The 20,879-nt window shown below is 41.1% G+C and overlaps 1 protein-coding gene across 3 annotated transcripts in view; it reads right to left on the reverse strand.

The window, feature by feature from the left end:
- The window catches only part of TNS1 (tensin 1), a 754,643-nt gene that overhangs the window by 99,071 nt on the left and 634,693 nt on the right, over nucleotides 1–20,879 (reverse strand). For 2 of the 3 annotated variants that reach the window (XM_088463869.1, XM_088463871.1), the window contains 7 exons: nucleotides 20,226–20,338; nucleotides 19,924–19,984; nucleotides 17,263–17,338; nucleotides 15,538–15,667; nucleotides 12,603–12,668; nucleotides 8,671–8,787; nucleotides 8,211–8,279 (listed from right to left, as the gene is read on the reverse strand). In XM_088463869.1, the coding sequence (XP_088319995.1) occupies nucleotides 8,211–8,279; nucleotides 8,671–8,787; nucleotides 12,603–12,668; nucleotides 15,538–15,667; nucleotides 17,263–17,338; nucleotides 19,924–19,984; nucleotides 20,226–20,338 (632 nt within the window). The remainder of the gene's footprint in view (nucleotides 1–8,210; nucleotides 8,280–8,670; nucleotides 8,788–12,602; nucleotides 12,669–15,537; nucleotides 15,668–17,262; nucleotides 17,339–19,923; nucleotides 19,985–20,225; nucleotides 20,339–20,879) is intronic. The other variant, XM_088463870.1, reaches the window with a different exon arrangement.

The raw sequence follows: 20,879 nt of genomic DNA on the forward strand, positions 1-20,879 counted from the left end.
AGTATATCACTTGCAATCTAACTATAATTCACCGAGGTTTGTTCTCTCCAAAGAGCCTAGAAAGGCTGCGTTATTAGGAGGAGAAGGAAAAAAACAAAACAAAAACATTAGGACTAATGATGGACAACATTGCTAATGGTGATATAAATTTATTGCGTATTCAAGTCAAATGGTTGATGGGATTAAATTAGAGATCACTATTCCAGGGCAATATATACCTGGTGATTAAACGAAGAAGCAACAACAGCCAGCCTTGAATTATCCACCAGCAGCCCCATTTATTTACAAGTGCGGGACGCCGCACCAACATTCAACTCAATCACCAAACTTGAGAACTTTATGGTCTCCGGTTCCAGCTTCATTACATCATCTATTGATTGACTTTGCTGTTTTTTTCTTTTTCTTGTTTTAATCTGTGGTTTTATGGCACAGTAACCCTCCTTTTTTTTCTTCAGAGACTGAATATTGCCATTAATACGGCATATATCTTGCAAATTGACTGCCATTTACTCAGTCAATGAACTATCATCTTTTTAGTCTAATAGCTTCACCTCTACTCCAATAAAGCCTTATAATAATACATCCAGTTCCAAACGTATCAATATTTCACACACCTACAACTAACACACACTATCTTGATAAAAGTCTACCAAGACTGAAACGTTGAACTACACTGCTGTGTCCAGGAGCCTTTTTTGTCCCGTGAGTGCCGCTGTTTGCTTTTTTCACACATACATATATATATATATATATATATATATACACATACATACATACATATATATATATATATATATATACACATACATACATATATATATATATATATATATATATATACACATACATACATATATATATATATATATATATATATATATATATAAGTCCAGGGTAGCCGGCACTCTCCAATTCAAAATATATGCCACGGTGCTCGTTCCCAATAAATAGAATAGAGGAGCAGTATGAGCGGCACTCGACGGGCTTGTTGACACCGCATAAAGAAGGAGCTCAGTCCACAGTTTGCTGCAACGCTTCGAGGTTTAATCCTCGTCCACAGTCAGTAAATACATTGTATTTACTGCCTGAGGACGAAGATTAAACCTCAAAATGTTGCAGGAAACTGTGGACTGAGTTCCTTCTTTATGCGGTGTCAACAAGCCCGTCGAGTGCCGTTCATACTGATCCTCTATATATATTTATATATATATTTTTTTTTTTTTAAACATGTTGTGGTACTTGGGAAAAGCCCCCAGACACAAGATTATACTCTAGTACCGAATGCAGACAGTTGTTCTTCCAGAAAGTTCTTTGGACGCTGATCAATAAGCAAAGAGGCTGCCAGTCAGCTGGGGATTATTTATACACTGACCATCCAGGCTGAAGGGTTGCTGGAGTTTGTAAACACTCGTATCACAAGCCCTGGCAGGATACAGCAGTGTGGTTAGAGCTGTTTACGCACGGCACACAACCTGTCTTAGAAGACACAGTGATTTAGCTGAAGCCAAGTTATACACACAGGTTAAGCAGCTTTGTAAACTGGCAGGACTACAGAACAACCATTGCATGAAGAGCATATGGTTGTTAATCCAGGTTTATATAACCAGATGTAACTGGTAGGGAGCCCTGCCCATTATATTGGCAATTTTGCCACCCTTCAAGTCCAAAGCTTGCCCTGAAGCTTTTCACTTGCCAAGATTGGTAGATTGTGTTCAACCTGTTGTATAGTGGAAATTAGTCCAGGTTGGGCATACTGAGACACATTTTTAAAATGTTTTAATTATTTTATTTTTATTACACAGTGCAGCATCTGTGTACGGAGCTTACGTGTCAGTGACCTTCATTTCTGTATTATACAGCCTTGTGTGTATTTTCTGCAAATGACTGACAGTTACCTCTGCTCAAACCACTGATGCTGCCAATGCTTTCATTTAATTTAAAGTTAAATTATTATAGTTTTAATTACGTATTTAATCAGCAGCATCAAACTCATAATTTCAACTGGAAATCTTGTGGTTAGCTGGGTAAAGTAAAACTTATTAATGTTATAGTATTTATCATTACGTCTGAAGAAACAGACAATACCACTGTACACACCCGGCGATGCACTATAGATATATCTTCCGTTCCCAATATAACTATCAGTGTGTACCCATCTTAAGAGCCAGAATCCACATACTGGAGATCATAAGGTGCATACACACCCATCTCACTGGAGGTCACAGCTATTATATGCTCCTAAGTGAAGTAACACATTTTAGAGCTGACCCTAAGGATATGGGAAGCGGTTAAAATACAGACAGAGGGGATTTGTCGATCAGAATGCTATGGCCGGAATCTCGGCATCTGTCTGATTCCCAGCGCAGGCATCCCGAAGATAAGTAGCGGGGTTAGGGGGAGGGTTAGCAAAAGGCACACGGGGGAGGGTTAGGGTTAGGCACTAAGGGGGGGAGGGTTAGGGTTATGCACTAACGGGGGAGGGTCCCGAAGCCATCCCTATGGACATAGCTAAGTGACTGCATTCAGCATAATATCGTTTGCAAGATATTATGGATATCATCTATAATACTGATATATTGATAAACAGTGTGCTTATGTTTTTATACATATTTTTTATATATATATTCATTTTATGTATATATGTGTAATTGACTATTTCAATATTTATTAATGGTTTCTGCTGTGCAAAGCATGTTTAATATAGGACTATTGATTTTTTTAGTTATCTATACTTATTTTCTTCATACATTATTGTCACATTTTACCTACAATCTTGGTAACTACTGGTTCTATGTTTACACACACACACACATAGGGCGCCAAGCATATTCCAAGCAGTTTGTTAAACAACTTATGTACTAGGCGTGTAGCGTCTTCAGTACCCACCAGAATTGGGTTCAAGGTCACAAATCCTTTCAGAGTCAAGAGCAGGAATTTCAGAGGGAGGAATCCAAATGTTACAGAAGAATGGAAACTACCACATTGGAATCAAAAACATTCATTGTCTCTCTTCTAGTCTTAGTGCTATAAGCTGATTGCAAGATGGGCTCTACAACACTAGCTCCTAAGTAGTGATGGAGTTTGTTTTGTTATTTTATTTTCTTAGCAAGTGTAAAGTTTTATTTGTTCTCCTGACTTTTGGGAACACCAGTGGTTCTGCTGCAATTCTCCTGCAGTATAAGTACCAAAGAAATTTGCTTTCATACAAATAAACATCATATGACAAATAAAACATGATGAGACTGATAACAAAATGTTCACATACCAAATGTTTATCTGCGTCTGTCACTTCAAGGTGTCAGCTTCCTTCCCCCCCTCTCACTTTGGATCTCTTTCCACCAAACTGTGGTACGCTACCTCCTGACACCAGTAAATCACAGATGGTGACATCTGCCTGACACTCGGTGAAAGATAAAACCGTTCCTCCCTGTGACTGGCAGACAAACGTTCTGTAAATAAAGCAGGTAGACTGATCACCTCCTCATTGCTTCCGTTTTATTTCTGTCTAACTGGCACCCCCTTTCTGCAACCTTTTCTGGCTTTCAAAGAAGCTAAAATCAGGGTAGAGTGAGGCAGCAGACTGATTTACAGATTGCAGTATGGCCATTTAATAGGATGGGATTTAGGTATTAACAAACAGTGCAGTAACATATTGCAAGCAGATAGGACTAGCCTACTACAAGCTAATTGCTAGGCACGGTTAATGTCTGTAGGTGTGGATTAAATTAGCCTAAAAATGTGAATGATTGCCATTGATTTGTCATCTGTGCCTCATTAAATGCGCTTGAAAGTAGGATCCGAGTGTGACATTATCTCCAACCGCACTTACCACATGTGTGACAACCTTGAAGATCCGCTTGCCACCTACACACGAAACCGGTTGCCCTCTCAGAGACTCAGAATCAGCCATGTGTGGCCAATTTAAGTAACCTAAAATATTTACATTCCCAATGCCCTAAGCAGGTTACAGGCATGATAATCTCTAAACTCTCTGACTAACTTAAGTTAACACGAGTACATGACCCAACGTAGGGACTCTCAATGTCTAGGGTTAGGATGAGAAGTGGCGAGGGTCTGATCACCTACAGGCGTGTCCTCATACACCTCTATACGCCTAGCTCGACTGAGTCTCTCAGATTTGTAGCGTACAGCCTTTTTCTTTACATTTTGCGTCTTATTCGCATCACAGATGCAGCAAAACACCACTCACAGTGTACTACAGTGGCTGGCCTGTGACTTTGTCCACAGAGGAATTCGTTTTAAACACGTACAAAGTTGCATGAAGCACAACAGAGCCTGGCGTAAGAAAAAGCATGGCCACCACTTCGTATACAGATTCAGACTCAGTCGCACACAGATGTACAAATGTAGCACATCAAATTGACCAGCACTATCTAGCAGAGTAGTTTTGTCGCTTCCAAGTATTTTATTTGTACAAATAAGATGCATATTTTGAGCGAAAAAGTCTCTTAGCTCAGCCAAGACGCTGGGACCTGGCACGCCGAGAGGGGCTGTTTGGCGCAACTGAAACCACAGTGCATGAGGACACATCTGTATTTGCAAATGTGTGTATCTAAGATTTCTGCCTTTCATTTACATATAGAATGACTGCTTTTTGCCATTTTAAAACACTATGATGGACGTTTGTTCTATGGCCCTGATTCAGAGCCGGACGCTCTGACCAGAGCGCTCGCTCTGAATCAGGGCAGTCCTATTTAAATGTGGAGCCACCTTTTGGACGCTCGCATAGCTGTGGGTTACCACCCACAGCTTATGCGAGCGTCCATGATGATGGTCGCGATGGTCTACCATCGGGCTTGCGTCGAGACCCTGCGGTAGGGTCTCGTGGCCGCAAGCCCTGGAGTGATTTTGGCTCCATCAGAGCCAAAATCACTCCCACTGACATCACTAGTGATGTCAGTGGGGCCGGACCCAGACGGTAGGCGTTCCCATGGGAACGCCTCCGTCTGGAAGCCACGCCCCCGGCACGCCCACCAAAGGGGGCGTGCTGTCAGTCACCATCGACAGCACACCCCCTTTGGTGCGAGACCCGGAGCGACAGCTTGGCTGTCGCTGTCCGGGTCTCGCGCATGCGCACGACGGAGCTCCCTCCGTCGTGCGCATGCACATTGGGGTAACATCGACCTGCTTGCGAGCGTCCTGTGCTCGCGAGCGGGTCTGAATGAGACCCTATGTGTTTCTTTCCTAAATAAGCCCACACAGGGCCGGATTATAGGCGGGGCGACAGAGGCGATTGTCCCGGGGCCCCCACACACTGTCCCCAACTACATCAACTTTTTTTTTTCTTAACGGAGCCGCCAAGACCCCGGGCCAGTTCCCGCTGGGTATGTGACTTTGGTGGCCAGTGTCCACACAGCCTGCCTTTCATTTACCGACCCGACCCACCTCCCCCCTCGCCGGGCTTCCACGATCGGAGATTAAGCTCCGATCTGGCAGCTAGTTGAAAAAAACATGGCCGACGGGGGAGCTGCTGCGCATGCCCAGCCGCAGGAGCTCCACCCATAAGCCTTTGCGGAGCACGGAGCAGTCAGTCACACTGATGGCTCCACCTCCAGATCCTCCTCTGCCAGCCTCCAACCTGATGGCTCCGTCTTCATCCGTCCATAGAAGCCTCACAAATGGAAGGGGATCTATCTCATTCCCTCACACTACACCAGGGATCCCTGCACCCACTGCCCAGCTGCTTCAATGCCAGGTTGCCAGCGTCCACCGGTGAGATGAGAATATATATATATATATATATATATATAAGATTCTTTTTCATTTTTTCTGTACACACACTCTGATATACTCAGATATCTCATACACATGATATATTGTATATCATATATAATATGTATTGCTTTTCATATATATATATATATATATATATATATATATACACACACATGGGCAGCACAGACGGTGTAATGGTTAGCGTTACTGCCTCACAGCACTGAGTTCATGGGTTTGATTCCCACCATGGCCCTACCTGTGTGGAGTTTGTATATTCTCCCTGTGCTTGCGTGGGTTTCCTCCGGGTACTCCGGTTTCCTCCCACACTCCAAAAATATACTGGTAGGTTAATTGGCTCCCAACACAAATTACCCTAGTGTGTATGTGTGTGTGTGTGTGTACATGTGGTAGGGAATATAGATTGTAAGCTCCACTGGGGCAGGGACTGATGTGAATGTCCAGATCTTCTCTGTAAAGCGCTGCGGAATATGTGTGCGCTATATAAATAACTGGTAATAATAATAATAATAATAATATATATGCTTTTCATATATGTTTATATATATATATATATATATATATTCACACACACACACACACACACACACGTATATGTATATATATATATAATAGAAATAAAAACACTTTTATTGATAGGGGTCCCCACACGTTTGTTGCCCAGGGGCCCCCACAGACCTTACTCCGGCCCTGAGCCCACACTAAATAGCACCTGCTGCTATGTATGCATTGATATATATGGTCATGGTAGTGGACAATCAGCTAATGATCAGTCTGTAAAGCAGATGGATAGGGGTTGCGGCAACGTGCATGCATACAGCCCTTTAGTGTTTCGTTATTCCAGTAACACTTAGGATTCCTTGAATCCCTTTTCTTGGGCTGAATAACGCACTAGGAGAGAGACATAGAAAGATGCAAACAACCACAGCTTCATGAATAGGTCACAAAAGTAGGGATTCCATCGCAGTTTTCTCCTCATTCACTCTCCACCTGGAAAAGCCTTGTGCATAACCTTTTAACTGACAGAATTCTTGCACTGCGATTTGCTGTTTCTGCCAGGGAACTGGACATTTCTAGTCAGGTGCAAACATTCCCCATGTCATCAGAAGACACAGTTACCTCAGCTCAGCCCCATGACTTATCATCTTGCTCTATGTTCTCAACTTACTCCAGTAAAGACGGGTGTGTTCCCGACCACCCAAAGACCCTGCTTTTCCTGCCCTCACTGCTCAGGGCTTGCTGAAAGGCTTGCTGTAACCATATAACTTCTATTCTTACTAAAAGGAAAACTGGGAAGAGCCTGGAACTTCCTTAGTCAACACAGGTCAGTGTGGGAATGTTTCCTGACACTAGCTGTAAATTAATAAAATATAGCCGAGTAACAGGCTAGAATAGGAGCTCCTGACATGGAGCAGGGTATGAGCTCCTGACACTAAGCAGGGTATTAGTGAGAATGGAACAAACCAAAAGTGAATAGTTTCCCTCTGAGAATTTCATCAAGTGCTATCAAATGTAACAATCTGTACATTATAAAATACCCTGACATTCCTCCCATTATGGTTTCGCAATGAGACGAGATAAAACCATTTACAAATTCCCACCTTATCTGGATCTACTATTAACAGCAAAAAGCATAAGGCAGAGCGGTATTGTATAGGGAGGTATGGATAGAAGCACATAAGGCACTCAAACTGTTTTCTGTGTTCTAGCTAGTTATCTAAATGGATATCTGGCAATAACACGATTGTATAACATGTATGTTGGTGAAGTCATATAGCTTACCTACATACCAAATAGGAAAATCGGGGCAATTTATGGCCTAATGCTGATCTGCCACCAAAATGAGTTTAACCACATCCCAAATTATGATGCGCTGACTTTTTTCAGCTGTGAAATTGAACATTTGGGGAATATGCAAAAGTGCAACCAATGCAAACATCCAGTATTTGCTAAGGTGTGTTTAACCAGGGTCTGATCATATAACAGTGTACAACATTCATGTCCTGCACATCCATAATGTTTCTAATTTATGAATCATATCATTGGAATATTCACAACAGCACAGCGCATTTGAGGAAGCAAATGTGCAGATTTTGTGGGAAGCATTGACCTGTGCAGCCATGAGATTGTGTTACGGAGGAGGACAGGGCAGCCTGTGAAATGATGCAAGGAGGGGAATGGAGGCAACAGGAAGTCCCCGGTTGAGAGTTATATAGTGGAAGGAGCAGGATCCACTAGTAGCACAGTAGTATCAGCAGATGAGTGATGTGTTAGTGAGGACATGGATGCATGTGACATTGCCAGTGACAAGATGTGAGGAAGGGAATGGAGTCAGCAGAAAGAGAGTTATATAGTAGAAGGAATAGGTTCCCAGCAGCACAGAGTAGTGATGTGAGGCTTCAAGCCAAACCGATGTGGTATGATTCTGATGTTAAATGAACCATTGTAATACATACCTCCCAGCATTGGGGAGTTTGTAATTAGGATGGGGGGCGTGGCTGCATCAGAGTGGGCGTGGTCACATCCTGTGATCAGCATTTCCAACAAAAAAAAGAATTACCATTTTTAGGTTAATACCTTGAAACACCCCTGCAAATCAGGGCAAACATACTAATCGCTGCACAGTCCCCTCAAATCCACCAAAATCAAGAAGGATGAGAGGGATGCCATTATATGAAACATTAATTATACATTCATGTTCATTCTATCCATTTTTTTTTGTAAAAGCTACTGTAGTCCTTACAGTTATATCTAACCAATAATCAGAAAATATCAGCCATAAGGGGAATTATGTTCCTGTAGAAACACTCAATTACAGTAATGAAGATCAAGAGATCACATTTATTGCTTATAATGAAACTACTACTTATACTTTATCATAAGAATCTCATTCCCATATAAATGATAAACACCTACCTTCCTGACTGTCCTCTCGATGTGTATTAAAGTTGTCATAAGAGTCCCAGCGGATGAGCGGATCGGAAGTGTTGTAATCAACAGAGACACTTGGCCCATTCTCCAGGTGTTCCATTCCTGGCAAAGGAAGGTCTGGTTACTAAGAAAGAACTAAAAAGGCTTTAGAAGCTCAAGTCACCTACACACAGTGCAAAACAGCTGAGAGGCCGTGCAGAGTCCTCTTTGGTGTTAGTATGCATTTGCAGAGCTTACTTACCTGCTTTTGAAAAAGCATTTCAGGGAGATTGTAAAAGCAACACCTATGAGCGCAGCGGTAAAGTGGACGTGTACTGTTACATCTAGGAGGCGTGTCATACATGTGACTTACTTCCTAAGGTAAATGAGCCCCAAAGCAGTTATTAAGATCTACTTGTTGATGAACACTGGCTTGTTCATGAATTGTGTTTTACACGTAATTCCATATAATTGACCATGAGAAACCATATTTGAAATTGCATGTAGACATAGGGATCATTGGGGTAGATGTACGAAGCCCAGAAGCAGTATCAGCGCACATTATGTGCGCTGATACCGCTTCTCCCCGATGTATGATCGGGGGTCTGGGCGGTAATTGACAGGGGCGCTATGCGCCCCTGTCATTATCGGCGCTGCTATCTACAAGATAGCAGCGCCGATAGCCTGGGCTATGTATGAACGGTCACAACATCTGACCATTCGGCTGGCTGTAGCTGTCGTTACCGACAGCTACAGCCTGGCGCTAGCCTATCCCCACAGCAGGGACAGCGCTGTCCCTGCTGCGGTGGCTGCCGCGCATGCTCAGTGGAGCCAGCCGGGAAGAGACACAGCGCATCAGCACTAGGCTGATGCGCTGTTGTCTCTAGCGGGTAGCGCCGGAGGGGGGAGTTAACGCTCCCCCTCTCCGGCCGATGAGATGTTTATACATCTCATCGGTAGTGCTTCCTGCTTCGCCTCGGTAAAGAGGCGAAGAAGGTAGCGTTATAGCGGCACGCTAAGTGCCGCTATAATACATCTACCCCAATGTGCCTTATAACCAATGCTGGGAAATTATACCGATGATCCCATTTGAATGCATGTATCTCTGATTTTATATATATATATATATATATATATATATATGTACATATACACACAGTCAGGTCCATAAATATTGGGACATTGACAGAATTTTCATATTTTGGCCTCTATTCACCACCACAATGGCTTTGAAGTGAAACAAACAAGATGTGCTTTAACTGCTGACTTTCAGATTTAATTTGAGGGTAATTACATCCAAATCGGGTGAACGGTGTAGGAATTACAACAGTTTCAATATGTGCCTCCCACTTTTTGTTTCATTTCAAAGCCATTGTGGTGGTGAATAGAGGACAAAATATGAAAATTCTGTCAATGTCCCAATATTTATGGACCTGACTGTAATATATATATATATATATATATATACCGCTTCATAATGGGGGTAAGGTAGATTACTACTATTTCAGGGAGTCTCCTTGATAATCAGGGAGAGTTGGCAAGTGTGTTGCAGAGTACAGCGAAGACGCAGTGGGTCGCCCAGTTTTTTAAGTGAAGCAAAAAATATACCCAATAGAGAATAAGGAAATGAGTGAAAAGGGTGGGAAAGCACAGTTTTATGGATGTTCCTTACTGAGCTGAGTTTACCCAGAGGGAGGCACAATGAGACAACCTACAAGTAGTAAGTAGGTAGGTAGTATCCTGACTAATCTGATGGGCCACAGCATAATCCAGATAGTGACAATGAGTCAGTCTGTTGGAAAGTTCTATGTGATCAAATCTTGTTTCTGGATTACTATATAAACACAAGGTCCAATCCCAGGTCAAACTGGGCCAATTGTGAGTATGCTGGACGGTCTCTTAGAGGTGTGTTTGCCTGTGTGGTCTAGTAAATTTACCAAAATACAGACTTTTGTGCTACATCAAACTGAAATGCCTCTTTGTTTACACGTTCCGCCTGACTGGAAAGAATGTGCGGTGAAGCCGAGAGGCCACAGGTTCACTTTGTCTCTGGGGTTCTTCCTATTCCAGCCCCTTTAAACGAACAGAGAGCTCTTCCTCACTATTAAACTATTTGCATCCTCTCCTTCAGTTATTAGGTATTGCACAAACACATAAATAAGCTGGCGTTATATAACCACAAATGTAAATATGGGAAAAGGGGCACAGATCACATTACCAAAATATACTCACAGTGGATCAACTAGTCAAATCAAACATAAATGTCTTATTGAAAAAAATAAAAAAACCTCTCACCTTCTCAAAAGGAGATGCTTCATTCCCTAAATAAATCCCTAGACCGGAAAAACTGAGTTTTCTGCATTGGAACAAAAGTTAATTTAAGTTCTGGCTGCAGTGAAAACAGTGATCACTGGATGGGCTGCCAGCTACCACACCACCTCACTGTATGTGCTCTAATAATCTGCTTGATGTGTGTGCCCACTGACTGTGATGATGGAGATCTAGATAAATAGCATCATCCTCTGGAGACTGCCAGCTCCCAGTATGGAAAAATATTTTATACATTCCTATAAAGTAGTTATAGCAAATATCCATATCAAAATACTCTATGGATGAACTGTAATTACAAATGTTGGTTTCAAAGAGCAAGTAAACCCACTATTTGACATTAACATATTTCTGATTTTCAGGCACCCGCGACGCTTTCAGGTTATACTTTTTTAATCCACCGTGCACCATGACCATCTCTTTCTGTTGCACAGTTTAATTCAATCATGTGAACTTCTACATATTATTTGCATACAGTGGCTTTAATGTTAGTAGGAGTGATTACTTGCAACTTCTGTAGGTGATATAGGACAGGAAATGCTACTTTATTTGTATAATTAGATGTTAGAGTGTTCTCAGGAGATTTATCAGGTGAAGTAATATACTGTACAATGATTTCTAAGTGCTTAAACCTGAATGATAGCTTGGTAGACTTGATTTGCAAAATCCACAATGTACATTTGTTGACTGAAACATAGGGACTGCATTCCTAGCTATTTGACCAGTGGCGTCACTGGGGAACATATCACCCAGTGCACCAAATAGAGTCCGCGGGAAGGGGGCAGCCTTGCAGCATGTCCACATTTTAAGCACTCTTGGGGCATGCCCAGCACTCCCAGAGATGCCGGGCTGCTCCCACAGACTCTCCTTGCAAATAATATAATTGTCAGTGACCGGGAGCCGGGTGCTACACAATGCAGCTCCCGGTAACGGAGGAGAAAATGGCATTTTGGTGTCACCTCCGCCCACCTACGGAAATGTATTTGACCTATGTGAGATCCCATTAGGACTTCTTAAAGATGCAGTATGGGATTTACCTGTATTTTTTTTGGGGGGAGTGGGGGGGGGGGGGTGGTGGACAAAATCAGGGACACCAGGCAGGTTAGTGAGCTTAGAAGATTACACATTGAGGATGACAACTATCATCTTTCATCTTTTCATCTGCATTTACCAAATAGCTGATGATTAGCCTCCAAATTCTCCTCTCCTCATCAGCAGCATTGTATTAGTTCTGAGGCAACACGCTGCAAAATGAAGCCAACTGGTAAATGTCAGGTGTGAGGACTCATTTTTACTCTGAAACACAGGTAGCCCTTCGTGCATAGGAGAAGATTCAATTTGTATTTCTACCACAAACTGGCAGAAAGTCAGTAACAATTGCCTGCAAATAATCGGATACTGAATTTGCTTTATGAACCTAATGCAGTAATACCGCTATGCTCCCAATAGCCACTACTGGGGGTATGGCACTAAAGTGTTACCGACTCTTGTGCTATTCATTAGTTTGGACAACTTTATTTCAACTTGATGATCTTTCTCTTTGCTTATATGTGTTACAATGAATCTGAGAATGGCAGATGGAATCAATGATAAAGAAGTGAAATTCTCACCTTGTATTTTCTCGGGGCCATAAGAGAAAATAAATTCCACTTTTCCATGTTCTGGGAACCTCTCATCTGGAAGACAACAACAGGGCTCTGTAGTCATATGTAACACAGGCAAATGTTTTCCCATTCTTGTAAACATTGTATGGTCTGTATTTGGAAATCATATACAGTAGTTATGCTGGGGGTTGGCCACGAGGTGGTGCTCACAAGGTTAAGCCAAACTGACTAGTAACACTGTTTTTGTTACCCCCCCCCTACTGGGTGTGGTTTAACAGATAGATCAGAAAAAGGAGGACAATGTCGAGATAGACACCAGATTTTAGACAGACAATAGGTCAACTGGGACAAAAGGTCAACAGGGACAAAAGGTTGACACACTAAAGTTCGACAAGTACAAATGGTCGACAGAGTCAAAAGGTCGACATGAAAATGGTTGACACAAAAATGGACAACACAAAAATGGACTCATTTTTATTTATTTATTTATTTTTAGCACTAATCTTCACCCTAAACCTAACCCTCTGGTAACTGCCTAACCCTAACCGTCGGGGTAAGTGCCTAACCCTAACAAAAAAAAATAATCATGTGTCGACCATTTTTGTGTCAACTATTTTCATGTCGACCTATTGACTGTGTAACATCTGGTGTGTATCTAGACATTGTCTACCTTTTTACTGTCTATCTATAGTCTGGCAGCCCCCCCCCCCTACCTACAGTGTCAGCAAAACAACGTGCGCCTTTGCAGAGGGTGTGGGTGCCATGTAGTTGAGGAGAGGCCAACAATGCTGGACCACCCTCCAAGACCTCCACAGTTCTTTTTTAAGTACTGGCCAGACAATACACAATAAAGCACTAAACAAGGCTTATGAATATTCACAACTGCCCAGAACATGACTAGCTGGTATCAGTTTATACACATGTCTAATCTTCAGCTGTATTACACAGGACATGTGACATGTTTCATTATTCTCTAGTTGGCTTATAGACAGGAATGGCTGGTGTGGATAGGGAAAACATAGAAGTCTCTCTAGATTTTAAATGTCCATTTCTAATAAAGGTCTAAACATTTATATTCATATACTGATAAATACTTTGGGTTTAGTGTCCTCTTATCATCATTGAAGAGCTGTATTCCAGATGACACAGAGATCAGCATCATTACTGATACAAGTAGTGCAGTATCTGAGATAGTTGTCAGCAAGTAGCCTGCTGACATCAACATTACTAACACCTGACATAACTGCAGCATTAGAGGGATCTCAGCATCAGATACTCACGTGAAGTCCCAGAAGAAAATAAAAGATCACTACTAAATGCGACTTCATGGCTAATATTGGTTTCAGGCCAAAGGTCGCAAGCTGACGGCAACATGTTGAACCATATCCATGACAGAGGAACAGGTGCTAAATGATTAACGTAACGGACGTGGCTTATTTCCATGTCAGCACTCAATATAAAATATCAGTTTACACATTGTGTGGAGCTTTTACACAGACGGAGAAACTCAGCTGCATTCATCTCACTGAGTACTGGAGACTGAATTCAAATAAAATAGCAATTAAGTGAGTATAGTGTGATAAAGAAGATCCGCCAGCATTCTTCTGTACAATGCTAATGAGAATTAGGAGAACCACCAATCAGAAAGCCATGGGACAAAAGTAAGAGGGATTAACTTCTCTTCACAGTGAATTTAGCACTTCATGTAAACCATTCATAGGTAATAAGTACAGAGAGAGAGAGAGAGTAGCTCTACACAACATATGAAGATTTGATTTAAGATTATTTTTCCTTTATTATTTTTAACTAGGAAATAATATAATTTCTTGTAGAATATACCCTGTATATGTTTTATCCTTTAAATGGGTAACATCAACCTATATAAAATGTATTATGTGAAATGCTTTGGCCTTAGGAGACTGTAACCTGTAACAGGGGAATGTATGTGTACAGTAGGTGAATAGTTTTATGCTGACATCATCACCAAACAATTATTTCTCTCATTTTCATTTTCTCACTGGCTTGTATGAGTTCTAGATAGCCAACATATACTGATAGTGGCTGCCATAATGACATCTCACAAATATTGTCAGAGAAAATAAATACATTGCTTGCAGTCTATATAAATGTAAGATGTGTACTAATACTGTACACCAATAAGATGTTGCTCTGGGTAGATATTTATTAGCAACAAGTCAATAATTGACGATACAAGGAGGCATTACTATAACTGACGACACAAGGAGGCATTATACCCAAAAAAGTTAAATATCACTGCTAACTCTGTTCCACAACTTATAAAAACCTCATATCTAGTTTTACATTTCCAATATGCGCGGCCTGGATTTTTCAGCATTTTGCATTATTCCTACCATTCTGTGAGTACATGGTCACTTTTAGCGGACTCTTGCCTTTCCTGGCTACTCTCTACATGTAGCAATTAGAGGCGTGCTTTCCAAGTACCCTCCTCTCCATCTGGTCGGGTCTAACATAATTGCTCAAAAATTAGAGACACCCCCACCCACCAAATAGGCATTACCAGGACCATGCCCATAACTTTCTCACAGCACACAACAGAAGCCATATACCGATGTGCCCACATACATCTATCCTCCGTGCGTTACAAGTCGCGTTACACATAACGTGTGAGCACTGTGTGACTAGGTAGCGCCGAGCGTCTTCTCCCTTCAAATTCGTCTTGTCAACGGCCTTGACACCGTAACGTAGCGTTTCGCATGCAGATATATCCGCAGTTGCACACAGAATATAGGCATGCCGCATATCATTTTAATCATCAGAAGCTGCTTGTGTGTTCTATTCACTTCGCTTTGCGAATAAGACACATTTGAAGGGAAAACGTTGCAGGCGCAAGGAGGCTAGATGTATGTGGACACAGCTGTAGTCATTAGATCACACAGTTCAATGAAACACCTGACTGTACCTTTAAAAGCATCATCCAAATCCTCCTTCCCAAACACAATGCCAAGATCATGGATAGCACACGTGTGAAACTGGACACGGAATATGACGTCACGTGTTGGATTGCGAAACTCTTTGTGATAACATTTCAGCTGCAGATATAGGACAGAAGACATTAAATGTCTGGAAAATCCAAATTGTCCACCTGACACTGACCTATAACAATATTACTGAAAAAAACTTACCATAAATATATAAAAAATAGATACAGTTACTGAATAGTAGAAAAAAAGTATTAACAAGTTAGATGTATGAAAGTCATTCAATAGACAGACATGTTTGCCCCATTTTCTAGCTTTTTATTTTGCCTATGATAATGGTCTGTTTACTGAGCATGCTAAAATGATTTAAACACATTGCAGAGCAGGAACATGTACCATTTGCAGTGCCATTACAGAGTTCAGTTACCTGCTCTTTCCAGTCCTGTATCTCACTCCCTTCAGCCCAAGGCTTATAACATTGCTCTGAATGGCTAAAAATGGTCACTAGCCCCACCCAAATCAACCTAACTTACACACAGACATGCATGAGAATAAAAATGGTAAACACTAAAACACAAGCATTGTACACATGTAACTATCAAACACACACTTTGTACCCTAGCAATGTAGTTATTGTTTTTTGTTTTAACTGATTTTTGCAAAGATGCTTTTACAGATCCACTAATTTTATTAGGTACTGTACTTTTTGAGTACATGTATATAATCTAAAATAGAATTATTTCTACAATGTATTTACAGATGTGTCCATACACATCTTACCTTCGTGCGCTACAAGTCGCATTAAACATAACGCATGAGCGCCCTACAACTCGGTAGCGCTGAGCATCTTTTCGTGTGACTTTTTACCTTCAAACGCATCTTATTCACAAAGCAATGTGAGTAGGACGCACAAGCAGCTTCTGCGGATTAAATGTTCAGCATGGCTATATTCTGTATGCAACTGCGGGTGTATCTGCATGTGAAATACTACGTTACAGTGTCACAGCCGCTGACACTATAGATGTGACACTGAAGGTAAAAAGCAGCACATAAAAAGACGCTCAACGCTCCATGTATAAATGGATTCTTATTGTTTTAATGCCTGCAGTAACGTGATAGTAAAGTGATGTGTGAGGGAGTTTCTGAGCAGCAGATTCATAGTGAACATGCAGTGTGATTTACTGTAAGCTCAGTGTACAGATGAAAGGGGGTCAATATCAGGAAAGTAACAAAGCACCCAGTGTACTACATCTCCTATACAGTACCTCCCAACACTGGAGATCTCCAAGGTAGGATGGGGAAGGTAAGCCTTTATCTTCTGCTGCTCGGTATGCACACACCTGCATCCACAGTGTGCGGCAGTGCTACACCTCCCAAACCCCTGCAAGCCGGGACAAGTCCTGCAAAATCATTGCTGTCCCAACAAGAGTGGGATGGTTGGGAGGTACGAATATACTCTATTACTGTACATGGAGTCTGAGGTATATGAATTTGTTAAATGACCCTAATCATTGTTTTGTAATGAATGCTGAAGTGATGATATCAGAAATCACTTTAACACAATTACTATTTACATATGTTTATTTTATTTCAGATCTATCAGCATCACTTGTGTATTTTATGACAATTACAGAAAGAACTTCCAGCATAAACATGTGCACACCTCTCATATGTGTATTCATCCATCTATATAATATATATCTTACCAAGATGTCACCTTTCAGCAGCAAACCCGGCTCTATGGTGATGCAGATACTGGTCTGGCTGTCTCCTTGCACATTGCTAAAAAGATAAAACAAAGATATAGTTGTAGCAAGTACAACACATTTAGGTTCAGCGCTCTCGTTTATTCCCTGCTGGACACAACAATATTTTCCAAATGGTGAATGGATTTACGAAGAAACAAGTTTAATTTTGGTCCATGAAGTGTTCAGTGTGTACATTATAGTATTCAATTATCCCTATTTTAATAGCAGTTTAGCTACAGGGTTTGTAGCTAATGCATCACATTTGGACCGGTATTTAATTAGCCACGATATTATTTTAGGGGCAAAAAATGGGGATTTTTCGCTGACAATCCACGTTTTTGCAATTTTTTTTCCCTCATATCCTATTATTTCGGATGAAAAAAAATAGGATATTTTGGGTAAAACAGATAGTATCCGTGATAAGCTCATGGACCTATGTCTGCTCGCCATTGCGGAGGTGAAAAAAAGGCACTTTTCGTGGATTATTTTTCAGGACACATCAGGTCCCGAAAAAAAAAACACGGTAAGTGCCGGCATCGGGTGGCACTTTGGGGCTAATTGGAAAGCTCTGCGACGATCCATTAGCAGCACTGCTAATTGGATATCACCCATAGTTGGCATACATGGAACACTTAACATGGTAAGAAAGTGAAATCCATGTAATGCTGGAGAGGAACTAACCTCAGTAACCATTGGTAACTAGGGATCGTGTAAGAAGTGCATGTTATAAGCAGGAAGTGACAAGGGAGGGTCGTGGGAAGGAATGTAAAACCACTGTAAACAACCTAAATATGTGGGAGTCAGCATGACAGACGCAACAAGACCAGCTAAAAACAAAATAAAAATGGCGTTAAAACATATTGGTGATAAATATAAAGGATTTGGTTTTAGACTGTCGGTGTTCAAATGATTCAAGTGGATGATGGCATTCGTGGAAATGATGATCACTTAATCCATTAACTTTATTTTTTTAACAAGACCTGTGAGTTCTGCCACATTCTATATGAAATGAGGCTGAGGTCACAGAGTAATTTAATATACAGTATGCTCAAGGCCCATAAAGAAAATAGTCAACTATGCTCAAGGCCCATAAAGAAAATAGTCTGTTTACTACTTTTACGTCTCCCTCTAGTGGCGAAAGAAGAGGCAAGCATGTTCTTGCTGGATAAATAGAATAGCTGCACATTGTATATGTGACCAAAGGAAACAATATATATTATACATCATAAAATCCTATAAACCTAAATTCTATTTTCCAGAAAAATAAGGTGCTCAGAGATGCCTTTCAGCTGCATGATAGCATGTGTGATATACAGTATGACGTTTGAGCAGATTTTCAGACTTCTACATGATTTATGTCACTACACTTTGCTTAATATAAGAGGACACTCACAAGATGCAAAGACATGGACATGACCGCTATAAATGTCTCAAAGTATAATGTCACATCTGAAAATGTAAGATAATTTTGTATGGAATTACAGGGAGAAATAAACTCAATGCCCTGTAGCTGTACGGTGTGGATTGGTCTACCTTAAGAAAACTCTCAACAAACAGCTTAAAAGAAAACTCCAACTTAAGGGAATGCTGTTGCCCAGGCAGTTTTTTCTCCATTGTTCTTGGATATTACAGATACAAAGGGCAAAAGGGTTAAACAAGTTTGCCCTGGACAATAGAAATGCCTTAGGGTGGAGCTCCCCTTTTAGCATATAGCCCTCTCTACAATCTATGGAAAGAAACTACAATAACATAATAAAATACAGTGGGACTCACACTGGGGTAGATGGAATGTGCATCAAAGTGTAAAATCAAGCCCCCCCCAAAAAAGGACATTTTGACAAGTCAAAAGTAGCATATCTACCATCTTTATTCCTGTCCCCTACATTAGTAAATGCACCTGGGTACATCAAGTAAAGTGACTTCACAGTGGTTTTAAAAAATGCTGAAGTTACAGTACACAATTCATACACAATGTACTACCTTGGTGAACTGTTAGGAATACCTAATAAGGTCGCAGATACTATGTAAAATTAAATTAGAACAAGATGCAAATACAAAATTTAAGTTTTTATTAAGTTCAACTCAACACACACAGATCATCTTCCTCTCTAAATGATGGCAAGGAATTCCACCTTATTGCCCTGCATGGCTCAATAACAACACAAATAGATTGCAGCAGCAATATTACTACAGTATAATATTAGCAGAAGCAGGAGGGGTGTAGAGACATTTAGCTAATCAGATGTGGATGCCAAATCCCTATCATCAGCAGCACTTTTTTGCACCTGCAAGTGATATGCCACCACACAGGAGCATGGGCATCTGCTGAGTGGTCAGTACGGGGCACATTTTGTGTGACTAAGCCCTTACTGTACTATTTTCGCGCTTACACACCCCCATCCCAGCCCCCTCGTCACAATGAGTCATATGCACAAAATGCACCTCAGCCAGCATGACTAAGGATACGTAAGAATTGTTGGCACCAGAGACCAATTATACCTACCTTGACTGGTAACACAGAGGAAATATTTTCGAGCAATGACAAAATCTTAGATAGGTCACTTAAATAAAATGTTTTGCATTGAAAAATATACACAATAACTTAAGGACAAGACTTACTAAATGCCAGAGGTGTAGACTGGCTGCATGGCCTGGTAGATCTTCAGAAAGGGACGGCATCCTTGGTGAGATACAGACAGTCACAGGGTGCAAATGGTGAAGACAAATATAACTAGTGTATGAACATGGGAAGATTTACTGTGCATCAGATTTCAAACATTAGATTGTGAGCCCTTCAGGACAGGCACTCAATGACAATCTGTCTACAATCTCAACATTACATATATTTTATTTTGACATTCCTTTTAATACATAAGTGCATTCGTAAAGCTACTGTAAATGTTTGGGAGCACAAAACGTACCGCCTTTGAATTCAAAATTTGGGATCCCATGCATGATGACATGATGCAAAAACAAAGGTTTGTTATTCATCTTAATGGCCCCAGACAGAAGACCGCTGAAATAGTGGATATACCTGCAGACACAAGGTAAAGGTAAGCTATCTGACGTAGAGAGGAGCATTCTCTTCCTACCAAACAAAAGATTATTAGAAAACTACAAATGTCAGCATGAAGTCTAGTAGGGCATGCTGAGATTAGTAGTTCTAGGACAACAAAATAGCTACTGGTTGCCTAATGGTGCCCATACACGGTACAATTTTTTACCCGATATGGAGTTTCGACGGGTTGTACAGACCAATCTTATGAAAATAGGTGTGTTTTGTGTGTTCTGCGACCCCGATGCTCGACCCCGCCCCGTCTTCTAGTTGGCTTGCAGATCAGATGGTTTTGCAGAGAGATCTATGATCTTTTGAGTACAATGTGATACACTTCTCTGCGTCTTATCCTATGATCGTAACAATCAATTGTACACCATTTGACCACATCATATGAAGAATTTCAAGGGCAATCGTACAACACATCTTACCAACTTTGAATCGCACCGTGTATGGGGGCCTTAAGGCTGTGCTAGACAGTGAAGATCCCATCCATATTTTAATTTGATTTTGCAGTAGA

This window comes from Taudactylus pleione, unplaced genomic scaffold (genome assembly GCF_031769625.1).
Source record: "Taudactylus pleione unplaced genomic scaffold, aTauple2 ptg001477l, whole genome shotgun sequence".
NCBI classification, from domain to species: domain Eukaryota; kingdom Metazoa; phylum Chordata; class Amphibia; order Anura; family Myobatrachidae; genus Taudactylus; species Taudactylus pleione.